The sequence below is a fragment of the Salmo trutta genome, chromosome 1, assembly GCF_901001165.1.
Source record: "Salmo trutta chromosome 1, fSalTru1.1, whole genome shotgun sequence".
Classification (NCBI taxonomy): Eukaryota; Metazoa; Chordata; class Actinopteri; order Salmoniformes; family Salmonidae; genus Salmo; species Salmo trutta.
This window is the reverse complement of record NC_042957.1, coordinates 7831989-7857461: the sequence shown is the minus strand read 5'-3', so window position 1 is coordinate 7857461 and position 25473 is coordinate 7831989. Positions and strand designations below refer to the sequence as shown.

The 25473-nt window shown below is 45.4% G+C and overlaps 2 protein-coding genes across 3 annotated transcripts in view; one reads left to right on the top strand and one right to left on the bottom strand.

Moving 5' to 3' along the window:
* Positions 1–23233, bottom strand: part of aven (apoptosis, caspase activation inhibitor) — a 60450-nt gene extending 37217 nt beyond the window's left edge. The window contains exons 1-2 of one of the 2 annotated variants that reach the window (XM_029704696.1): positions 22946–23233; positions 18553–18727 (exon numbers count right to left, since the gene is read on the bottom strand). In XM_029704696.1, coding sequence (XP_029560556.1) covers positions 18553–18727; positions 22946–23182 — 412 coding nt within the window. In that variant the 5' untranslated portion in view covers positions 23183–23233. The remainder of the gene's footprint in view (positions 1–18552; positions 18728–22945) is intronic. The other variant, XM_029704629.1, reaches the window with a different exon arrangement.
* Positions 264–25358, top strand: LOC115156779 (muscarinic acetylcholine receptor M5-like). Its single transcript, XM_029704500.1, has 2 exons — positions 264–391; positions 23475–25358. Exon 2 carries the CDS (start codon positions 23570–23572, stop codon positions 25202–25204), a length of 1635 nt encoding a protein of 544 aa, XP_029560360.1. The 5' UTR covers positions 264–391; positions 23475–23569; the 3' UTR covers positions 25205–25358.
* The last annotated feature ends 115 nt before the right edge of the window (positions 25359–25473 follow it).

Here is a 25473-nt window from a genome sequence, read left to right as displayed (position 1 = left end):
CTGTCTGTCACTTACAGACTGGAGCTACTGTAAACAGGTCATGCTGCTCTGGACTAGTGGAGACACTGAACACTATGAGGTGAGAGCAAATACCTTTACCTAGCCTTTCTGCTAGGGTTATTCTGACCTGGTGGAGTGGAGCCTGGGAAAGAGCGAGTGAGAAGGAAGATTTAGAGAAAGAGCTAGGTATTGAAAAGGAGAGAGAGAGGAAGGGTAAAGAGAGGGAGAAGATTGGAGAAAGGAGAGAGAGAGAGAGAGAGAAAGGAGAGAGAGAGAAAGCTCACCTGGAGGAGAGGTAAAGGATTAGCTAAGATCATATTGAAGAGGAGCGTGACTGTGTGGAAGACTTTCTGGTTCTGGAGAGACATATCTGGGAGATGACATATCAGCTGTGAGTAGCCTGTCTTTCACATCTTTTAATGAGTCAGGAAATTAAAAATCACTGAACAAGTGCTTAACTACAGTATGCCTACTGCTAGTGTTTGATTTAAACAGTTAAATTGCTCTGGTATAATAAAATACCTATATCAGGGGAATTAGTCAATATTTGATGAGCTTATGCTGAATTAGATCACAAGATGACCTTACTTGGCGTATAATTCTGACAAATATTTGATGACAATATTGCAGAACTTACGGTTAGTTTCTTTCAGAGGAAAACAAATAGGCTAGGCTACAGTAGTTTGACACCTGTTCATGTTTTTTCTCCTAAAGTAAGCTATAGGCTACCTATAGAACTATAAAGAGATACAATTATATTTCTATGGATATACCCTCCTGTCCTGTATGCAGATTATGCCTCATTAAGCTCCCAAATGCTAAGAGCCTAAAGCGAATTGAGAGTTCACATACACCGAGACGGGATAGACTAGCGTCCCATTCTGACCGCGGGGGACACAACTCCCCAAAATACCCAACCAATGCGGCTTCGCATGAGCATCCTCTATTCATTTAAAATGTGACAGTTGGAGAAACAGTTTGATCCGCTCGAAAAACTCAAGAAACTACGTGCAGCCAACATTCTACAAGCCTGTTGTGAGTACGCATTCTGGACTGATCGACACGTAACCTGACTCAACGTCTGAGAAAGGTTCAGAGAGAGGACTTTCTAAAGAGGAACCATCTTTGAAACCATAGGGACCGAAGCCACAAAAGAGGCAGTTGGAGACTCATCGTTACAGACTCACAGCTCACGGTTCATTATGTAGTGGAGAGCTGGGATGAGAAACCTTGAAGAGGGGTGGGGGGGGGCCACAAACAAAATCTGAAATCATGGTGAGGGGCCACAGTGACTCACAGGTCTGGTAAAGACATGTATACCTGGATGTGGTAAATACATGTATACCTGGATGTGGTAAATACATGTATACCTGGATGTGGTAAATCTATCTGCTCTCCACACGGTGCTGTTGAAGTGGAACCAAGAGCTCGTAACCACAACACTAAAAAGAAAGCCAAACACAAAGCTGTCGGTTGGGACTGAAAACTTGCTGTTGTTGATTTTTCTCCTTGTATAATTGATCATGCAATATGTCACGCGGCTTTGTTGTAATGTCAATTATTTTTGTCATGTTTGCATTAGCTATTTTATTCTTACTCTATAAAGGGCTGAAATGTAAAAGGCCATTCCGCAGACATATGCAGTGTTTACCTTGAATGCAGTCTTCGCTGACAGCGGAACATTGCCTTTACTTTTCAATCCCGCTGTAATGCTGAACTACCACCATATGGATTGAATAAAGCCCTTAGTGTCCTTAGCTACACTACATGACCAAAAGTATGTGGACGCCTGCTTGTCAAACATCTCATTTCAAAATCATGGGTATTAATATGGAGTTGGTCCCTCCTTTGCTGCTATAACAGCCTCCACTCTTCTGGGAAGGCTTTCCACTAGATGTAGGAACATTGCTGTGGGGACTTGCTTCCATTCAGCCACAAGAGCATTAGTGAGGTCGGTGCACTGATGTTGGCCTATTTGGGCTGGCTCGCAATCGGCATTTCAAATCATCCCAAAGGTGTTGGATGGGGTTGAGGTCGGGGGCTCTGTGCAGGACAGTCAAGTTCTTCCACACCAATGGAAGAAGTCCACTGGCAGCAAGCTTTACACCACTCCAGCCAAAGCTTGGCATTGCGCATGGTGATCTTAGGGACGTGTGCAGCTGCTCAACCATGGAAACCCATTTCATGAAGCTCCAGACGAACAGTTCTTATGCTGATGTTGCTTCCAGAGGCAGTTTGGAACTTGGTAATGAGTGTTGCAAATGAAGACAGACAACAACAAAATAATCCCGCTACGCGCATCAGCACTGGGCAGTCCCGTTCTGTGAGTGTGTGTGGTCTACAACTTCACAGATGAGCCGTTGTTGCTCCTAGACGTTTCCACTTCACAGTAACAGCACTTACAGTTTACCGGGGCAGCTCTAGCAGGGCAGATATTTGACAAACTGACTTGTTGGAAAGGTGGCATCCTGTGACAGTGCCACGTTGAAAGTCACTGAGCTCTTCTACTGCCAATGTTTGTCTATGGAGATTGTATGGCAGTGTTCTCAGTAATGGGTGTGGCTGAAATAGCCAAATCCACTAATTTGAAGGGGTGTCCACATTCAAGATATTTTTGTATATATAGTGTAAGGCATAAATAAATGTATTATTATTATTATTATTATTGCAGCAGGTCAAGGAGTCCAAAGTCAGAACAAATCACTGGACGAGATGCAGGTGTGTGTGTGTGTGTGTGTGTGTGTGTGTGTGTGTGTGTGTGTGTCTCTCCCTCTCCCCTTCATTTTCTCCCTGTTTCTCGCTCTCTCTTTCTCCTTCTTTGTCTCACTCTCCCTAGAAAGTGGTGATTGTAGTGAAATAGACATGACATTGGTTGATTGTCCTCTGTGAAGTTCTGCCTCTTGTCCTCATGCCAGGCTGCCTGCGCTCTTTGATGCTTGCTGATTAGAGAAAAGTCAATTCCACGGTAAAATGTACGCCAAACAAAAACCTTTGACTACTTTTAACTATTTACACTTAACTTTTTTAATATAAAAAAACAAAACACATATACTGGAAAAACTGTGCAAATGCAAAATTTGGTCACAGAATTTTGGTAAATTCTCAGTTTCTATGTCCATGTTTTCCAAAAATTCTTAAATATCTGTTCCGAATTAACATTCAACGATGTCTGCAGAAAGAACGGGCTGTCAGCTATGACATGGCACAGTGACTTTGAGAAAAATCTGTTTTGGTTATTGAACTACAGTTAGTGAAGTGGCTTTACACCTGGTAACAGAGTAGTGGTAACGGAATTTCATCTCGGGTCCCTGATCTGTACTAAACAGAAACGCAGAATTATGGATATAAATGTCATTCTCTTCATGGTGATGTATCCCATATTTCTACACAAAAAGGTAGAAATATGCAATATCCTCCTTAGCATATTTGGGTATTGTTTTACACAGTGGCTATTATTTTAATGAGCTCTGCCCCGAGACAATACGAAATTTGGTTGGTCCGGACCAAATCTGAACCAATCATAGACGTCTATGATTCACAAGTTTGGACATCACAATACAGTAGAGTTTTGTAGAGTACAGAAGAGTACAGTTTAGTAGAGTACAGTAGAGTACAGAATGGTAGAATTTAGTAGAGTACAGTAGAGCACAGAGCACAGTACAGTAGAGTTTAGTAGAGTACAGTAGAGTAGATTTTAGTAGAGTACAGCACAGTAGCGTTTAGTAGAGTACAGCACAGTAGAGTACAGTAGAGTACAGTACAGTAGATTTTAGTAGAGTACAGTAGAGTATAGCTTAGTAGAGTTTAGTTGAGTACAGTACAGCACAGCACAGTAGAGTTTAGTAGAGTACAGTAGAACTTAGTCGAGTACAGTACAGCACAGTACAGTTTAGTAAAGTACAGCACAGTAGAGTACAGTAGAGTTTAGTACAGTAGAGTACAGTTTAGTAAAGTAGAGTAGAGTTTAGTAGAGTAGAGTACAGTACAGAAGAGCTTAGTAGAGTACAGTACAGCACAGTAGTGTACAGTAGAGTACAGTTTACTAGAGTACAGTAGAGAAGAGCTTAGTAGAGTACAGAACAGCTGAGTACAGTACGGTAGAGTTTAGTAGAGCACAGAACAGCTGAGTACAGTACAGCACAGTAGAGCTTAGAAGAGAACACCACAATAGAGTACAGTACAGTAGATTTTAGTAGAGTAGAGCTTAGTAGAGTTTAGTCGAGTACAGTACAGCACAGTAGACTTTAGTAAAGTACAGTACAGTAGAGTTTAGAGTAGAGTTTAGTAAAGTACAGCACAGTAGAGTAGAGTACAGTATAGAAGAGCTTAGTAGAGTACAGTAGAGTTTAGTAGAGCACAGCAGAGTACAGTAGAGTAAAGTACAGCACAGTAGTGTACAGTAGAGTACAGTTTACTAGAGTACAGTGGAGCACAAAGCACAGCACAGTAGAGCAGAGTACAGTAGAGCACAGTAGAGTAGAGCACAGTAGAGTAGAGCACAGAGTACAGCACAGTACAGCACAGTAGAGTTTAGTAGAGCACAGAACAGCAGAGTACAGTACGGTAGAGTTTAGTAGAGTACAGCACAATAGAGTACAGTACAGTAGAGTTTAGTCGAGTAGAGCTTAGTAGAGTTTAGTCGAGTACAGTACAGCACAGTAGACTTTAGTAAAGTACAGTAGAGTACAGTAGAGTTTAGAGTAGAGTTTAGTAAAGTAGAGTTCAGTATAGAAGAGCTTAGTAGAGTACAGTTTACTAGAGTACAGTAGAGAAGAACTTAGTAGAGTACAGAACAGTAGAGTACAGTAGAGCACAGCAGAGTACAGTAGAGTAAAGTACAGTAGAGTAGAGCACAGTAGAGTTTAGTAGAGTTTAGTACAGTAGAGTTTAGTAGAGCACAGAGTACAGCACAGTACAGCACAGTAGAGTTTAGTCGAGTACAGTACAGCACAGTAGAGTTTAGTAGAGTACAGTAGAGATTAGTAGAGTACAGCACAGCACAGTAGAGTTTAGTAGAGTACAGTAGAGATTAGTAGAGTACAGTACAGCACAGCAGAGTTTAGTAGAGTACAGTAGAGATTAGTAGAGTACAGTACAGCACAGTAGAGTTTAGTAGAGTACAGTAGAGATTAGTAGAGTACAGCACAGCACAGTAGAGTACAGTACAGTAAATTTTAGTAGAGTACAGTAGAGTAGAGTACAGTAGTTTAGTAGAGTACAGTACAGTTTAGTAAAGTACAGTACAGCACAGAGTTTAGTACAGTAGAGTTCAGTACATTACTGTAGAGTACAGTTCAATACAGTACAAAGTAGAGCACACTAACGTAATACACTCTTTACTGTGCTGTCCAAACGTTATTTTTTTATTTTACCTTTATTTAACTTGGCAAGTCAGTTAAGAACAAATTCTTATTTTCAAAGATGGCCTAGGAACAGTGGGTTAACTGCCTTGTTCAGGAGCAGAATGACAGATTTGTACCTTGTCAGCTCGGTGATTCAAACTTGCAACCTTTCGGTTACTAGTCCAACGCTCTAACTACTAGGCTACGCTGCCGTTGTGTGCCCAACTGTCGTTTGTGGCTAAAATTATTTCCCATTGTTGCCAATTCATTTGCAGAAATTCCGTTACCGATTTGATATCTGTAAAAACACTAAATAATTGCTAGGTCTACCTTTAAGTTGTTACTTCCGTGATCTTTCATTATCCTCCCTCATTAAAGTATAAATATACATTTAAAAAATGTGGGTTTTTGGTAACAGAATTTCAAGGCACAAGGCAAGGTTTCTTAAAAACTTACAGAAGGAAGAAATATGTATCCAAAACTACACTGAACAAAAATATAAACGCAGATACCTTAAAAAAAAATAAAAAAAAGGCGCGTGGGTCAGAAAACCAGTCGATATCCGGTGTGACCACCTTTTGGCTCATGCAGCGCGACCTGTCCTTCGCATAGAGTTGATCAGTCTGTTGGTTGTAGCCTGTGGAAAGTTGATCCACTCCTTCAATGACTGAGAAGTTACTGGATATTGGCAGGAACTGGAACACTGTCGTACACGTCGATCCAGAGTGTTCCAAACATGTTCAGACGGTGACATGTCTGGTGAGTAGGCAGGCCATGGAAGAACTGGGACACTATTCAGCTTCCAGGAATTGTGTACAGTTTCTGACAGTTTGTGCAGAAATTCTTTGGTTGTGCAAAACCAGTTTCATTAGCTGGTCTCAGACGTTCCCTCAGGTAAAGAAGCCGGATGTGGAGGTCCTGGCCTGGCGTGGTTACACGTGGTCTGCGGTTGTGAGGCCGGTTGGACGTACTGCCAAATTCTCAAAAATAACATTGAAGGCAGCTTATGGTAGAGAAATGAACATTAAATTCTCTGGCAACAGCTCTGGTGGACATTCCTGCACTGGTGGATGCTCCCTCCAAAACCTTGAGACATCTGTTGCATTGTGTTGTGCGACATAACTGCACATTTTTGTGGCCTTTTATTGGCCACAGCACAAGGTGCACCTTTGTAACGATCATGCTGTTTAATCAGCTTCTTGATATGTCACACCTGTCAGGTGGATGGATTTTCTTGGCAAAGGAGAAATTCTCACTAACAGGGATGTAAACAAATGTGTCCACAACATTTGAGAGAAATAAGCTTTTTGTGCGTATGGAACATTTCTGGGATCTTTTATTTCAGCTCATGAAACATGGGACCAATGCTTTACATGTTGTGTTTCTAGTTTTGATCAATGTATTAATATAAGTGTTAACATTACTTATGATCCTGTGTCACTGGTTAAATCCACTTCAATCAGTGTAGATTGGGGATGAGACAGGTTAAAGAAGGAATTTTAAGACATGGATTGTGTAATTGTGCCATTCAGAGGGTGAATGGGGAAGACAAAATATTGAAGTGCCTTTGAACAGGATATGGTAGTAGGTGCCAGGCGCACCGGTTTGTCTCAAGAACTGCAACGCTGCTGGGTTTTTCACACTCAACAGTTTCCCGTGTGTATCAAGAATGGTCCATCCCCCAAAGGACATCCAACCAACTTGACACAACTGTGGGAAGCATTGTAGTCAGTTTGGGCCAGCATCCCTGTGGAACTCTTTCGACACCTTGTAGAGTTGTTCTGAGGTTCAAAAGGTGGAGTTCCTGATGTTTTGCTCACATCGGGGTATAATCTACATTCTGAACATAGTAAAAAGTTGGGTGTAAACATAGTCTATTATGAGAGTTGAAGGAAAGTGATCTGCTCTGTTCCAAGACAGTGTGTCCTGTTCTCCAGACAAACACTAGAGAATAATTCAACACAACAGTTAGGTCAGGCTACAGCACGACAAACAACTAGCACTGCTACAGGAGAAAGAGAGAGAGAAAACGGGAGGTGGCTCGTTCTGTGCCCAGAAAAACACATCGTAAACACATTTCAGCCCACGTTCAATTAACAGTCCTCTGGAGAGCAGTGGACTGGCTCTCTCTCTCTCCTTTACCTAGACTAATCTGGTAGTGGACTGGTCCTCTCTCTCTCCTTTACCTAGACTAATATGGTAGTGGACTGGTCCTCCCTGTCTCCTTTACCTAGACTAATCTGGTAGTGGACTGGTCCTCTCTCTCTCTCTCTCTCTCCTTTACCTAGACTAATCTGGTAGTGGACTGGTCCTCTCTCTCTCCTTTACCTAGACTAATCTGGTAGTGGACTGGTCCTCTCTCTCTCTCTCCTTTACCTAGACTAATCTGGTAGTGGACTGGCTCTCTCTCTCTCCTTTACCTAGACTAATCTGGTAGTGGACTGGTCCTCTCTCTCTCCTTTACCTAGACTAATATGGTAGTGGACTGGTCCTCCCTGTCTCCTTTACCTAGACTAATCTGGTAGTGGACTGGTCCTCTCTCTCTCTCTCTCCTTTACCTAGACTAATCTGGTAGTGGACTGGTCCTCTCTCTCTCTCCTTTACCTAGACTAATCTGGTAGTGGACTGGTCCTCTCTCTCTCTCCTTTACCTAGACTAATCTGGTAGTGGACTGGTCCTCTCTCTCTCTCCTTTACCTAGACTAATCTGGTAGTGGACTGGTCCTCTCTCTCTCCTTTACCTAGACTAATCTGGTAGTGGACTGGTCCTCTCTCTCTCCTTTACCTAGACTAATCTGGTAGTGGACTGGTCCTCTCTCTCTCTCCTTTACCTAGACTAATCTGGTAGTGGACTGGTCCTCTCTCTCTCTCCTTTACCTAGACTAATCTGGTAGTGGACTGGCCCTCTCTCTCTCTCCTTTACCTAGACTAATCTGGTAGTGGACTGGTCCTCTCTCTCTCTCCTTTACCTAGACTAATCTGGTAGTGGACTGGTCCTCTCTCTCTCTCCTTTACCTAGACTAATCTGGTAGTGGACTGGTCCTCTCTCTCTCCTTTACCTAGACTAATCTGGTAGTGGACTGGTCCTCCCTCTCTCCTTTACCTAGACTAATCTGGTAGTGGACTGGTCCTCTCTCTCTCTCTCTCTCCTTTACCTAGACTAATCTGGTAGTGGACTGGTCCTCCCTCTCTCCTTTACCTAGACTAATCTGGTAGTGGACTGGTCCTCTCTCTCTCTCTCTCCTTTACCTAGACTAATCTGGTAGTGGACTGGTCCTCTCTCTCTCCTTTACCTAGACTAATCTGGTAGTGGACTGGTCCTCTCTCTCTCCTTTACCTAGACTAATCTGGTAGTGGACTGGTCCTCTCTCTCTCTCTCTCTCTCTCTCTCTCTCTCTCCTTTACCTAGCCTAATCTGGTAGTGGACTGGTCCTCTCTCTCTCCATTACCTAGACTAATCTGGTAGTGGACTGGTCCTCTCTCTCTCCTTTACCTAGACTAATCTGGTAGTGGACTGGTCCTCTCTCTCTCTCTCCTTTACCTAGACTAATCTGGTAGTGGACTGGTCCTCTCTCTCTCTCTCCTTTACCTAGACTAATCTGGTAGTGGACTGGTCCTCTCTCTCTCTCCTTTACCTAGACTAATCTGGTAGTGGACTGGTCCTCTCTCTCTCTCCTTTACCTAGACTAATCTGGTAGTGGACTGGTCCTCTCTCTCTCTCCTTTACCTAGACTAATCTGGTAGTGGACTGGTCCTCTCTCTCTCTCCTTTACCTAGACTAATCTGGTAGTGGACTGGTCCTCTCTCTCTCCTTTACCTAGACTAATCTGGTAGTGGACTGGTCCTCTCTCTCTCTCCTTTACCTAGACTAATCTGGTAGTGGACTGGTCCTCTCTCTCTCTCTCTCTCTCCTTTACCTAGACTAATCTGGTAGTGGACTGGTCCTCTCTCTCCTTTACCTAGACTAATCTGGTAGTGGACTGGTCCTCTCTCTCTCTCTCCTTTACCTAGACTAATCTGGTAGTGGACTGGTCCTCTCTCTCTCTCTCCTTTACCTAGACTAATCTGGTAGTGGACTGGTCCTCTCTCTCTCTCTCCTTTACCTAGACTAATCTGGTAGTGGACTGGTCCTCTCTCTCTCTCTCTCTCTCTCTCCTTTACCTAGACTAATCTGGTAGTGGACTGGTCCTCTCTCTCCTTTACCTAGACTAATCTGGTAGTGGACTGGTCCTCTCTCTCTCTCTCCTTTACCTAGACTAATCTGGTAGTGGACTGGTCCTCTCTCTCTCTCTCCTTTACCTAGACTAATCTGGTAGTGGACTGGTCCTCTCTCTCTCCTTTACCTAGACTAATCTGGTAGTGGACTGGTCCTCTCTCTCTCTCCTTTACCTAGACTAATCTGGTAGTGGACTGGTCCTCTCTCTCTCTCCTTTACCTAGACTAATATGGTAGTGGACTGGTCCTCCCTGTCTCCTTTACCTAGACTAATCTGGTAGTGGACTGGTCCTCTCTCTCTCTCTCCTTTACCTAGACTAATCTGGTAGTGGACTGGTCCTCTCTCTCTCCTTTACCTAGACTAATCTGGTAGTGGACTGGTCCTCTCTCTCTCTCTCCTTTACCTAGACTAATCTGGTAGTGGACTGGCTCTCTCTCTCTCCTTTACCTAGACTAATCTGGTAGTGGACTGGTCCTCTCTCTCTCTCCTTTACCTAGACTAATCTGGTAGTGGACTGGTCCTCTCTCTCTCCTTTACCTAGACTAATCTGGTAGTGGACTGGTCCTCTCTCTCTCCTTTACCTAGACTAATCTGGTAGTGGACTGGTCCTCTCTCTCTCTCCTTTACCTAGACTAATCTGGTAGTGGACTGGTCCTCTCTCTCTCCTTTACCTAGACTAATCTGGTAGTGGACTGGTCCTCTCTCTCTCTCCTTTACCTAGACTAATCTGGTAGTGGACTGGTCCTCTCTCTCTCCTTTACCTAGACTAATCTGGTAGTGGACTGGTCCTCTCTCTCTCTCCTTTACCTAGACTAATCTGGTAGTGGACTGGTCCTCTCTCTCTCCTTTACCTAGACTAATCTGGTAGTGGACTGGTCCTCCCTCTCTCCTTTACCTAGACTAATCTGGTAGTGGACTGGTCCTCTCTCTCTCTCTCTCTCCTTTACCTAGACTAATCTGGTAGTGGACTGGTCCTCCCTCTCTCCTTTACCTAGACTAATCTGGTAGTGGACTGGTCCTCTCTCTCTCTCTCTCCTTTACCTAGACTAATCTGGTAGTGGACTGGTCCTCTCTCTCTCCTTTACCTAGACTAATCTGGTAGTGGACTGGTCCTCTCTCTCTCCTTTACCTAGACTAATCTGGTAGTGGACTGGTCCTCTCTCTCTCTCTCCTTTACCTAGCCTAATCTGGTAGTGGACTGGTCCTCTCTCTCTCTCCTTTACCTAGACTAATCTGGTAGTGGACTGGTCCTCTCTCTCTCTCTCCTTTACCTAGCCTAATCTGGTAGTGGACTGGTCCTCTCTCTCTCTCTCCTTTACCTAGACTAATCTGGTAGTGGACTGGTCCTCTCTCTCTCTCCTTTACCTAGACTAATCTGGTAGTGGACTGGTCCTCTCTCTCTCCTTTACCTAGACTAATCTGGTAGTGGACTGGTCCTCTCTCTCTCTTTCCTTTACCTAGACTAATCTGGTAGTGGACTGGTCCTCTCTCTCTCCTTTACCTAGACTAATCTGGTAGTGGACTGGTCCTCTCTCTCTCTCTCTCTCTCCTTTACCTAGCCTAATCTGGTAGTGGACTGGTCCTCTCTCTCTCCATTACCTAGACTAATCTGGTAGTGGACTGGTCCTCTCTCTCTCCTTTACCTAGACTAATCTGGTAGTGGACTGGTCCTCTCTCTCTCTCTCCTTTACCTAGACTAATCTGGTAGTGGACTGGTCCTCTCTCTCTCTCTCCTTTACCTAGACTAATCTGGTAGTGGACTGGTCCTCTCTCTCTCTCCTTTACCTAGACTAATCTGGTAGTGGACTGGTCCTCTCTCTCTCTCCTTTACCTAGACTAATCTGGTAGTGGACTGGTCCTCTCTCTCTCCTTTACCTAGACTAATCTGGTAGTGGACTGGTCCTCTCTCTCTCTCCTTTACCTAGACTAATCTGGTAGTGGACTGGTCCTCCCTCTCTCCTTTACCTAGACTAATCTGGTAGTGGACTGGTCCTCTCTCTCTCTCTCTCTCCTTTACCTAGACTAATCTGGTAGTGGACTGGTCCTCTCTCTCTCCTTTACCTAGACTAATCTGGTAGTGGACTGGTCCTCTCTCTCTCTCCTTTACCTACACTAATCTGGTAGTGGACTGGTCCTCTCTCTCTCCTTTACCTAGACTAATCTGGTAGTGGACTGGTCCTCTCTCTCCTTTACCTAGACTAATCTGGTAGTGGACTGGTCCTCTCTCTCTCTCCTTTACCTAGACTAATCTGGTAGTGGACTGGTCCTCTCTCTCTCTCCTTTACCTAGACTAATCTGGTAGTGGACTGGTCCTCTCTCTCTCTCCTTTACCTAGACTAATCTGGTAGTGGACTGGTCCTCTCTCTCTCTCCTTTACCTAGACTAATCTGGTAGTGGACTGGTCCTCTCTCTCTCTCCTTTACCTAGACTAATCTGGTAGTGGACTGGTCCTCTCTCTCTCCTTTACCTAGACTAATCTGGTAGTGGACTGGTCCTCTCTCTCTCTCCTTTACCTAGACTAATCTGGTAGTGGACTGGTCCTCTCTCTCTCCTTTACCTAGACTAATCTGGTAGTGGACTGGTCCTCTCTCTCTCTCCTTTACCTAGACTAATCTGGTAGTGGACTGGTCCTCTCTCTCTCTCCTTTACCTAGACTAATCTGGTAGTGGACTGGTCCTCTCTCTCTCCTTTACCTAGACTAATCTGGTAGTGGACTGGTCCTCTCTCTCTCTCCTTTACCTAGACTAATCTGGTAGTGGACTGGTCCTCTCTCTCTCCTTTACCTAGACTAATCTGGTAGTGGACTGGTCCTCTCTCTCTCTCTCCTTTACCTAGACTAATCTGGTAGTGGACTGGTCCTCTCTCTCTCTCTCCTTTACCTAGACTAATCTGGTAGTGGACTGGTCCTCTCTCTCTCTCTCCTTTACCTAGACTAATCTGGTAGTGGACTGGTCCTCTCTCTCTCTCTCTCTCTCTCTCCTTTACCTAGACTAATCTGGTAGTGGACTGGTCCTCTCTCTCCTTTACCTAGACTAATCTGGTAGTGGACTGGTCCTCTCTCTCTCTCTCCTTTACCTAGACTAATCTGGTAGTGGACTGGTCCTCTCTCTCTCTCTCCTTTACCTAGACTAATCTGGTAGTGGACTGGTCCTCTCTCTCTCCTTTACCTAGACTAATCTGGTAGTGGACTGGTCCTCTCTCTCTCTCCTTTACCTAGACTAATCTGGTAGTGGACTGGTCCTCTCTCTCTCTCCTTTACCTAGACTAATATGGTAGTGGACTGGTCCTCCCTGTCTCCTTTACCTAGACTAATCTGGTAGTGGACTGGTCCTCTCTCTCTCTCTCCTTTACCTAGACTAATCTGGTAGTGGACTGGTCCTCTCTCTCTCCTTTACCTAGACTAATCTGGTAGTGGACTGGTCCTCTCTCTCTCTCTCCTTTACCTAGACTAATCTGGTAGTGGACTGGCTCTCTCTCTCTCCTTTACCTAGACTAATCTGGTAGTGGACTGGTCCTCTCTCTCTCTCCTTTACCTAGACTAATCTGGTAGTGGACTGGTCCTCTCTCTCTCCTTTACCTAGACTAATCTGGTAGTGGACTGGTCCTCTCTCTCTCCTTTACCTAGACTAATCTGGTAGTGGACTGGTCCTCTCTCTCTCTCCTTTACCTAGACTAATCTGGTAGTGGACTGGTCCTCTCTCTCTCCTTTACCTAGACTAATCTGGTAGTGGACTGGTCCTCTCTCTCTCTCCTTTACCTAGACTAATCTGGTAGTGGACTGGTCCTCTCTCTCTCCTTTACCTAGACTAATCTGGTAGTGGACTGGTCCTCTCTCTCTCTCCTTTACCTAGACTAATCTGGTAGTGGACTGGTCCTCTCTCTCTCCTTTACCTAGACTAATCTGGTAGTGGACTGGTCCTCCCTCTCTCCTTTACCTAGACTAATCTGGTAGTGGACTGGTCCTCTCTCTCTCTCTCTCTCCTTTACCTAGACTAATCTGGTAGTGGACTGGTCCTCCCTCTCTCCTTTACCTAGACTAATCTGGTAGTGGACTGGTCCTCTCTCTCTCTCTCTCCTTTACCTAGACTAATCTGGTAGTGGACTGGTCCTCTCTCTCTCCTTTACCTAGACTAATCTGGTAGTGGACTGGTCCTCTCTCTCTCCTTTACCTAGACTAATCTGGTAGTGGACTGGTCCTCTCTCTCTCTCTCCTTTACCTAGCCTAATCTGGTAGTGGACTGGTCCTCTCTCTCTCTCCTTTACCTAGACTAATCTGGTAGTGGACTGGTCCTCTCTCTCTCTCTCCTTTACCTAGCCTAATCTGGTAGTGGACTGGTCCTCTCTCTCTCTCTCTCCTTTACCTAGACTAATCTGGTAGTGGACTGGTCCTCTCTCTCTCTCCTTTACCTAGACTAATCTGGTAGTGGACTGGTCCTCTCTCTCTCCTTTACCTAGACTAATCTGGTAGTGGACTGGTCCTCTCTCTCTCTTTCCTTACCTAGACTAATCTGGTAGTGGACTGGTCCTCTCTCTCTCCTTTACCTAGACTAATCTGGTAGTGGACTGGTCCTCTCTCTCTCTCTCTCTCTCCTTTACCTAGCCTAATCTGGTAGTGGACTGGTCCTCTCTCTCTCCTTTACCTAGACTAATCTGGTAGTGGACTGGTCCTCTCTCTCTCCTTTACCTAGACTAATCTGGTAGTGGACTGGTCCTCTCTCTCTCTCTCCTTTACCTAGACTAATCTGGTAGTGGACTGGTCCTCTCTCTCTCTCTCCTTTACCTAGACTAATCTGGTAGTGGACTGGTCCTCTCTCTCTCTCCTTTACCTAGACTAATCTGGTAGTGGACTGGTCCTCTCTCTCTCTCCTTTACCTAGACTAATCTGGTAGTGGACTGGTCCTCTCTCTCTCTCCTTTACCTAGACTAATCTGGTAGTGGACTGGTCCTCTCTCTCTCTCCTTTACCTAGACTAATCTGGTAGTGGACTGGTCCTCTCTCTCTCTCCTTTACCTAGACTAATCTGGTAGTGGACTGGTCCTCTCTCTCTCTCTCCTTTACCTAGACTAATCTGGTAGTGGACTGGTCCTCTCTCTCTCTCTCTCCTTTACCTAGACTAATCTGGTAGTGGACTGGTCCTCTCTCTCTCCTTTACCTAGACTAATCTGGTAGTGGACTGGTCCTCTCTCTCTCTCCTTTACCTACACTAATCTGGTAGTGGACTGGTCCTCTCTCTCTCCTTTACCTAGACTAATCTGGTAGTGGACTGGTCCTCTCTCTCTCCTTTACCTAGACTAATCTGGTAGTGGACTGGTCCTCTCTCTCTCTCCTTTACCTAGACTAATCTGGTAGTGGACTGGTCCTCTCTCTCTCTCCTTTACCTAGACTAATCTGGTAGTGGACTGGTCCTCTCTCTCTCTCCTTTACCTAGACTAATCTGGTAGTGGACTGGTCCTCTCTCTCTCTCCTTTACCTAGACTAATCTGGTAGTGGACTGGTCCTCTCTCTCTCTCCTTTACCTAGACTAATCTGGTAGTGGACTGGTCCTCTCTCTCTCCTTTACCTAGACTAATCTGGTAGTGGACTGGTCCTCTCTCTCTCTCCTTTACCTAGACTAATCTGGTAGTGGACTGGTCCTCTCTCTCTCCTTTACCTAGACTAATCTGGTAGTGGACTGGTCCTCTCTCTCTCTCCTTTACCTAGACTAATCTGGTAGTGGACTGGTCCTCTCTCTCTCTCCTTTACCTAGACTAATCTGGTAGTGGACTGGTCCTCTCTCTCTCCTTTACCTAGACTAATCTGGTAGTGGACTGGTCCTCTCTCTCTCTCCTTTACCTAGACTAATCTGGTAGTGGACTGGTCCTCTCTCTCTCCTTTACCTAGACTAATCTGGTAGTGGACTGGTCCTCTCTCTCTCTCTCCTTTACCTAGACTAATCTGGTAGTGGACTGGTCCTCTCTCTCTCTCTCCTTTACCTAGACTAATCTGGTAGTGGACTGGTCCTCTCTCTCTCTCTCCTTTACCTAGACTAATCTGGTAGTGGACTGGTCCTCTCTCTCTCTCTCCTTTACCTAGACTAATCTGGTAGTGGACTGGTCCTCTCTCTCTCTCCTTTACCTAGACTAATCTGGTAGTGGACTGGTCCTCTCTCTCTCCTTTACCTAGACTAATCTGGTAGTGGACTGGTCCTCTCTCTCTCTCCTTTACCTAGACTAATCTGGTAGTGGACTGGTCCTCTCTCTCTCTCCTTTACCTAGACTAATCTGTTAGTGGACTGGTCCTCCCTCTCTCCTTTACCTAGACTAATCTGGTAGTGGACTGGTCCTCTCTCTCTCTCTCTCTCTCCTTTACCTAGACTAATCTGGTAGTGGACTGGTCCTCTCTCTCTCCTTTACCTAGACTTATCTGGTAGTGGACTGGTCCTCCCTCTCTCCTTTACCTAGACTAATCTGGTAGTGGACTGGTCCTCTCTCTCTCCTTTACCTAGACTAATCTGGTAGTGGACTGGTCCTCTCTCTCTCTCTCTCTCTCTCTCTCCTTTACCTAGACTAATCTGGTAGTGGACTGGTCCTCTCTCTCTCTCTCTCTCCTTTACCTAGACTAATCTGGTAGTGGACTGGTCCTCTCTCTCTCCTTTACCTAGACTAATCTGGTAGTGGACTGGTCCTCTCTCTCCTTTACCTAGACTAATCTGGTAGTGGACTGGTCCTCTCTCTCTCTCCTTTACCTAGACTAATCTGGTAGTGGACTGGTCCTCTCTCTCTCCTTTACCTAGACTAATCTGGTAGTGGACTGGTCCTCTCTCTCTCTCCTTTACCTAGACTAATCTGGTAGTGGACTGGTCCTCTCTCTCTCTCCTTTACCTAGACTAATCTGGTAGTGGACTGGTCCTCTCTCTCTCCTTTACCTAGACTAATCTGGTAGTGGACTGGTCCTCTCTCTCTCTCTCTCCTTTACCTAGACTAATCTGGTAGTGGACTGGTCCTCCATCTCTCCTTTACCTAGACTAATCTGGTAGTGGACTGGTCCTCTCTCTCTCTCTCTCCTTTACCTAGACTAATCTGGTAGTGGACTGGTCCTCTCTCTCTCCTTTACCTAGACTAATATGGTAGTGGACTGGTCCTCCCTGTCTCCTTTACCTAGACTAATCTGGTAGTGGACTGGTCCTCTCTCTCTCTCTCTCCTTTACCTAGACTAATCTGGTAGTGGACTGGTCCTCTCTCTCTCCTTTACCTAGACTAATCTGGTAGTGGACTGGTCCTCTCTCTCTCTCCTTTACCTAGACTAATCTGGTAGTGGACTGGTCCTCTCTCTCTCTCCTTTACCTAGACTAATCTGGTAGTGGACTGGTCCTCTCTCTCTCCTTTACCTAGACTAATCTGGTAGTGGACTGGTCCTCTCTCTCTCTCTCCTTTACCTAGACTTATCTGGTAGTGGACTGGTCCTCCCTCTCTCCTTTACCTAGACTAATCTGGTAGTGGACTGGTCCTCTCTCTCTCTCCTTTACCTAGACTAATCTGGTAGTGGACTGGTCCTCTCTCTCTCCTTTACCTAGACTAATCTGGTAGTGGACTGGTCCTCTCTCTCTCTCTCCTTTACCTAGACTAATCTGGTAGTGGACTGGTCCTCTCTCTCTCTCCTTTACCTAGACTAATCTGGTAGTGGACTGGTCCTCTCTCTCTCTCCTTTACCTAGACTAATCTGGTAGTGGACTGGTCCTCTCTCTCTCCACATCACACACATCACCCCAGGTACCCTCAGAGAGGAGAGTGGGGCCACCAGGCCAACATCACCACAGTAACCCTCTGACATCTGTTACACTGAGAGGGAGAAAGAGGGAGGGCAGGAAGAGAAGGGGAGAGCGGCAGAGGGAGGGCAGGGAGAGAGGGGGGAGTAGGGGAGAGCAGCAGAGGGAGGGTAGGGAGAGCAGGGGGTAGCAGGGAGAGAAGGGGACAGCAGCAGAGGGAGGGCAGGGAGAGAGGGGGAGAAGGGGAGAGCAGCAGAGGGAGGGCAGGGAGAGAAGGGGAGAACGGGAGAGCAGCAGAGGGAGGGCAGGGAGAGAAGGGGGAAAAGGCAGAAAGAGAGAGGGAGAGTAAAATCTCTAATCGAAAATGTTAAAGGCCGTCCTTTTGGTCCGCAGAGAAATTTCCTGCAATTCTACACATTTTTGCCATGGGAGGATGACAAATTTGTACTGTTTTCAAGCTAGTTTCCTGCTATTCTACAGATTTTTTCATAGGGATGAGAAAAGAAATTGTTTTAAAGCAAATTTCCTGCAATTCTACACATCGTTACTCCTCAGAAACAGATAAACCTCATTAATATCAATCATCCTGCGGAGAGGATGTACGGATTAAAGGGCGTATTAGGGTTTTGTCTGAGTGAAAAGTGCAAATGATGTCACTTTAAAAGAGGCAGTAAGTTATTTTCTTCTTTCTTGAATATGCCAACAGATTATATATACACACTTTTTCAACCCAAAATAAATAGATACATATTTAATGTTATGCCCCTGCCTTGTGCTACTTCTGCTATCTCAGGGAGTTGAATTAGGTTAGAATATCTAGGCTAGAATATCTAGGCTAGAATATCTAGGCTATGCTGTGTCAGTAAAAGACTGCTTCTCTAGATATTCACAGTATTTACAATTGGAGAGCAATGACCAATGTTAAGTAGTAGGCCTGTCTCATTCTCCAAGCATGAGTGAATCTAGTGCTGTCACTGAGCAATATGATATTCCTGTCTGCCTTCGCAACACAATGTCTAGCTAAGTGTCTGCCACGTTTATTCTGTTCTGCATGGGCCACATAAAGACAGACAGAGACACGTCCTCTGAAACTGTCACATGTTGTAAGACTAACCTAACTGACAGGCAGACTGACGTCGCTGTTCGTCAAAGACCAGCAACACAAGCAAGAATATTGTGGACAGAGCGGAATATGTTGTCAGAACCACACTGGCTAGGCCACTTCCAAGGAAACCGTCATGTATTCCTTACCTGCTGATTCGAGGAGGACGTGGTAGTCTGTCCCTCTCTGTGTGGGCGTGTCATCACTAGGCTCCTCCTTCTCTGACTCCTTGTAACGATCCCAGTTAGACTCCAATTTCCTCTTGGTGAAAACCTCCATCCCCTCATCCTCATCCTCATCCATCCTGTTCCCTTCATCCTGGCCCTGCAGTATCAACAGAAGAGTCAGTAGGACAGAGAAAAACATCGATTAAAGAAATCTAAAGGAACACAACACATGTAAATGAATGACAAAAGGCATTGACACAGGTGCACATCTATAGTACTGTTGTTGAGTTCTCTCACGTTTACAGCTGGAAGGCCATCGCCAACTTGTTCCATGTGTGAAAATGATGTTGAATCAGGGCATTGACATTGATTAAATGTGTTGATCCCAAAATAAATAAATCAAACATGTTTACATCCCTGCCGAGGTGAGAAGTAGCACTCAGTCACTGGCCGTTTGGCATGCGAAGCACTGTGCATAGCAACACCAACAACATTGACCACAACACCAGGCAAACTGCCTACTTTCCAGGATATCTACAGCACCCGGTGTCACAGGAAGGCCAAGATCATCAAGGACCTCAGCCACCAGAGCCAAGGCCTGTTCACCCCACTACCATCTAGAAGGTTGAGTCAGTACAGGTGCCTCAAAGCTGAGACGGAGAGACTGAAAAACAGCTTCTATCTCCAGGCCATCAGAATGTTAAACAGTCACCACTAGCCTCAGTGACTGTTCTAGCCAGCTACCACCTGGCACTCTACCCTGCACCTTAGAGACTGGTGCCCACTGGTCAGTATGGCCCAAGCAAGTCTCTTCTTCTTTACTGGTGACACTGTCAGTGATTTATTTAGAATTCAAGGCACACTTAACCAGCATGGCTACCACAGCATTCTGCAGCGATACACTATCCCATCTAGTTTGCACTTAGTGGGACTATCATTTGTTTTTCAACAGGACAATGACCCAATACATCTCCAGGCTGTGTAAGGGCTATTTGACCAAGAAGGAGAGTGATGGAGGGCTGCATCAGATGACCTGGCCTCCACAATCACCCGACCTCAACCCAATTGAGATGGTTTGGGATGAGTTGGACCGCAGAGTGAAGGAAAAGCAGCCAACAAGTGCTCAGCATATGTGGGAACTCCTTCAAGACTGTTGGAAAAGCATTCCTTGTGAAGCTGGTTGAGAGAATGCCAAGAGTGTACAAAGCTGTCATCAAGGCAAAGGGTGGCTACTTTGAAAAATTTCAAATATAACATATATTTTGATTCGATTTACACTTTTTGGTTACTACACAATTTCATGTGTGTTATTTCATATAGTGTTGATGTCTTCACTATTATTCTACAATGTAGAAAACAGTAAAAAAGAAAAGAATGTGTATATGTATATGTGACTGTGTATATGACCAATAAACTCTGATTTGAACATTGTGCAATGATTGACTTCCAATTAGTGGTGCAGAACTCCAGGATTTTTGGAGTCGACTCCTACTCCTGTGACTGGAGTCGACTCCTACTCCTGTGACTGGAGTCGACTCCTACTCCTGTGACTGGAGTCGACTCCTACTCCTGTGACTGGAGTCGACTCCTACTCCTGTGACTGGAGTCGACTCCTACTCCTGTGACTGGAGTCGACTCCTACTCCTGTGATTGGAGTCAAAAGGAGTCGACTTTTGCTCGACTCTCAAAACACATTGAAACGGATGCGCGCGCACACATACACACCAAGTCATTATAGCACAGTCCTACTAGGAAGACTACATTTGCGTTCTAGAGGACTGACATGAGCATGACGCTGCCCATTTTCCAATAAAAGGCCTATTTTGTTTGAATATAGAAGGTGATGTGAAGGAACTAGAATATGTCAGTGATATTTCTGCTGTGTGCAGCCTTGACGGATCCCATGGGATGATGCAGCACTTTCTGCTGATAAAAAGGCTCTCCATGGTCAATCCGATATCTACAATGACTGTACAGCATAAACTGTGATACGGCCTCTGCAGAAGTCAAGGCATTTACACTTCTTGCGCGTCGCAGAGCAGAGCAGATCTGTTGTGAAGGAAGTTGTCAAGGATGTGAGTTTGTGTTTATACTGGACCTCATGCCCCCGCCTACCATCCACCAATCATGTCAATGTGGAGCTATACGGAGCCCTCCACACTGTTACAATATTTGGGCGGCGCTTGGCAACGTGATACACAGCTCAACCTGTCCTCTGCATGCCTTCGGAGGCTCCGCGATTGTGTCACACCATCCGTATGGCACCTCCGACCACATTTTCAGATCAAGCATAAACTGTCTTTAAGCCTATTCTTTGCCATGTTATAGCCCTATTCAGACAGGCATTACTAGAGATGTTGGTTTTGTAATTATTATCCAAGCATGTGCGTTATTCCAGAGGACCATTCACACAGGATCAGTTTTTCCCAAACTGCCCTGTGTAATTAAAAAAAATATATCAAATTGAATTGACTTATGACAGAAGCCTGGATATTTGTATTGTAGGCATGACTATATGTCAACGTCATGTCTAGACGATAACAGGGTACACTGATAACTTGTGCTTGACTGCCAAATGTATAGGTCTCCCACGTAATATTTCAATTGATGAAGCGTGATCGTAATCATTATTTTAGCGATCCATCCACGGTAGACGTCCTTCCTGATAACAATGCCCCACATCCTGCTGATCTGAGCTGCTGAACCGTATTTACACTTGACTGTGTTTACGGATGAGAAAGTGAACTTGCCATTTTCAAAAAGTTTAGCGGGGATAAGGCTTTGCGATATATTGCATAGGACAGGGCTCTCCTACCCTGTTCCTGGAGAGACTCCCTCCTGAAGGTTTCACTCCAACCCTAATCTAGTGCATCTGATTCTATAATTAGCTGGTTGATAACATGAATCAGATTAGTTACAACTTTGGTTGGAGTGAAAACCTACAGGAAGCTAGCTCTCCAGGAACAGGGTTGGAGAGCCCTGACCTAGGACATCAACAGCAAGCCAGGATTTCATTAAATAAGCTATAGACAATACTTTTATTGCATATTTAGGCCTAAGTAAACTGATGCATTTGGCGATGTTCCACTTCAATTCACTGGTACTATGAAGAATAGCTTAGCCATACTCATTGATAGCCTAATTTATACTTTATTATACTTTTGGTGAATTTACGAGGCATTGCTAGATACAGATTACCAAGATATAACCTATGCGCATGGTTCTGACTGTCTCTCTACCTGCCCCGATACTCTCTCTCCTTTGCCTACTCCTCTTTCCCTTCACTGTGAAACACGCTGGTGTGTGTTTGGTGTTCGGTCTGCTGCGTGTAGAATAGTTCAGCCTACTCATTGATAGTCCCTACTTTTGTAAACATTGCAAGCCAAGAAATGTAGAAATACAGCATTGCGATAGCCTATAGCCTTCATCTTTTGATTACCGATGCACAGTTCTGACAGTCTGCCTGGTGGCCAACATGCCTACCTATTTCCCTCCCATCTCTCTCTCTCACTCACTCTTTCATTGCTGTGAAAGATGTGAGAGTTTGTGATCTCGAAGTAGACTACAGAAAATACACTGAACAAAAATATGAACGCAACATGTAAAGAGTTGGTCCCATGTTTCATGAGCTGAAATAAAATATTCCAGAAATGTTCCATATGCACAAAAATGCTTATTTCTCTCAAAATGTTGTACACACATTAGTTTACATTTCACATTTAGTGAACATTTCTCATTTGCCAAGATAATCCATCCACCTGACAGGTGTGGCATATCAAGAAGCTGATTAAACAGCACCATTACACAGGTGCACCTTGTGCTGGGGACAATAAAAGGCCACTCTAAAAGGTACCATTGTGTCACACAACACAATGCCACAGATGTCTCACGTTTTGAGGGAGCCTGTAACTGACATGTTGGCTGCAGGAATGTACACCAGAGCTGTTGCCAGATAATTGAATGTTAATTTCTCTACCATAAGCCATCTCCAACGGCATTTTCGAAAATTTGGCAAAATGTCCAACCGGTCTCACAACCGCGTGATTGACGTTGTGTGGGCGAGTGATTTGCTGATGTCAACATTGTGAACAGAGTGCCCCATGGTGGCATTGGGGTTATAAAAATTGTTGTGTTTGTATTTCCTCCGTTGCAAAAATACTGAATCTCTTGACACCCAGAAATGGGAGTCGACAGGCAAGGAGGAATCGATTATTTTGGAGTCGACTCCCCACCACTTGAATTTGAAAAACGGATCGATAGCTAGCACATCAGATGTTTAACATGTAGGCTAACTAAGTTAGCTAATAAACTGATTATCATTATTGCAACAACAGTTATTTGAGCGTGCTATACAGAACTTTAATCAACTCCTCACCCTTCCAAATGGGGTAGGTTGATAGCCACGGCCTCGATAATGATCCCTTTTTCCCCTTCCAGTTCCATATCGTCCTCTTCCCCGGACCCTGTGTTCACCACCCGAGGTCCCGCTGTCACTTCCCCCGCCAGCTCCCCCTCCCCCTCCACCTCTCGCTCCAGCTCCCCCTCCACCCCTCGCTCCAACTCCACCTCTCTTCCAGCTAGTTTGACGGCCCCTGTTCGGTTTTCCCTCCATCGGTATCAAATGAACGTTGTGCTGTTTAGAGTGTAACGCCAATACAAAGCTATTGGTGTTACATGTAATATCGTCCCCCGAAAAAAGGCAACGTTCGACAGGCTGCGTCATTGGTCCGCCTGACAATAATAATGTAATGACTCCAAGATATGAAAAACATGAACGACAAATGAATGTTTAAAGACTTAAAACCAAACAGAAAACATGACAAATTACAAAGCCTAAACTGATTTTGAAAGATACACTGTACAGTAGATAGTGTGTCTTATCCTTGTATTTTCTTTTCTTTCAGGGGAGCCCACAGTAAATCATAATGGAGCAACAGAGAGACAATTCCATACCTATCTCCTCACTGTAACATAGTGAGACAGCCACTAAACCAACAAAATGGACGTTGAGGACCTCCAGATCCAAAACTCAACATTTAATGGCAACACATCAGACATTCAGCCTGTCCCACACAACCTATGGGAGGTCATCACCATAGCGACCATATCGGCCATCGTCAGCCTGATAACAGTCGTAGGCAATGTTCTGGTGATGCTGTCGTTCAAGGTCAACAGTCAACTAAAGACAGTCAACAACTACTACCTTCTCAGCTTAGCCTTCGCTGACCTCATAATAGGAGCCCTATCCATGAACTTATACACCTCATATATCCTAATGGGCTATTGGTCCTTAGGGAACCTAGCTTGTGACCTCTGGTTAGCCCTGGATTATGTGGCCAGCAATGCCTCCGTTATGAACTTGTTAGTCATCAGTTTCGACAGATACTTCTCCATCACAAGGCCGCTGACCTATAGAGCCAAGAGGACGCCGAAGAGAGCGGCTATTATGATTGGCTTAGCGTGGTTGGTGTCGTTTGTCCTCTGGGCGCCGCCTATCCTGTGCTGGCAGTACTTTGCGGGAGAGAGGACGGTCCCGGCAGACCAGTGCCAGATCCAGTTCTTCTCCGAGCCGGTGATCACGTTCGGCACGGCCATCGCAGCGTTCTACATCCCTGTCTCCATCATGACCCTCCTCTACAGTAGAATCTACAAGGAGACAGAGAAACGCACCAAGGACCTGGCTGAGCTGCAGGGCCTCACCACATCTGGTCACCCAGAGACTGCTAATAAACCACAGAAAACGGTTCTGTTACAGTCCTGTTTTGGCTCCAGTAACGACAGGAGGGACAGGAGGAACCAGGCCTCGTGGTCCTCGTCCAACCAGAGCAACGTCACCAAGACCACGACCCGGTCGGACGAGCTGGCCTGGGCCCATGCTGACCAGATCACCTCCTTTAACAGCTACACCTCGTCCGAGGAGGAGGAGACTCACCATCCTGTTTCCGCGGCAACCTCTCAGGGGACATTCAAAGGTCAAGTTCAAAGTCAGACAGAGAAAGGACAGACGGCCGCCGATTACGGTGATAACGAAGAAGGCGAGTATTCCCAGACCGCCACTCCACCGCCGAAAAAACCCAGCAAGAAGGGAATCTCCTACAAGTTCAAATTGGTCTTGAAGGATACCAGCAGCCCTCCTCAGAATGACAAAATCACCAACAACACAGACACTAAAACAGCTCCTCCATGTCCCTCTGAGTCTGACCAGATAGGTCAGAACCACCACCAGAACTCCTCTCCATCATCCTCCACCACCACCACCACCCCCAAGCCCATGGACCCCTCCTTGAAGAGCCAGATCACCAAGAGGAAGAGGATGGTCCTCATCAAGGAGAAGAAGGCTGCCCAGACCCTCAGTGCCATCCTCCTGGCCTTCATCCTAACATGGACGCCGTACAACATCATGGTGCTCATCTCCACCTTCTGTTCTGACTGTATCCCTGTGTCTCTCTGGCACCTGGGCTACTGGCTCTGTTATGTCAACAGCACCATCAACCCCATGTGTTATGCGTTGTGTAATAAGACTTTTCAGAAGACCTTTAAGATGCTGTTGATGTGTCAGTGGAGGAAGAAGAGAGGGGAGGATAAACTGTACTGGTGTGGACAGAACCCGGCCATCAACAGCAAGATGACATAATGTGATGTGGAATAGAGAACATATACGTATTTGGACATTCAGCAGCAGACCCTTTTATCTAAAATTACTTTTTGTACAGCAGATATCTTTAGCAAATGTAGCCCATATGGTATTAAACCCACAACAACAAAAAAGTAAATGTGCACTTGGGGCAGAACTGAGTTTGGGAAAACGTGATGTACATATTGAATATACCACACATTACTGCTACTGTACTGCACGGATAGCAATGGAAGTGTGCTAGCTCAAAACACAGTAACTAGTGGTCA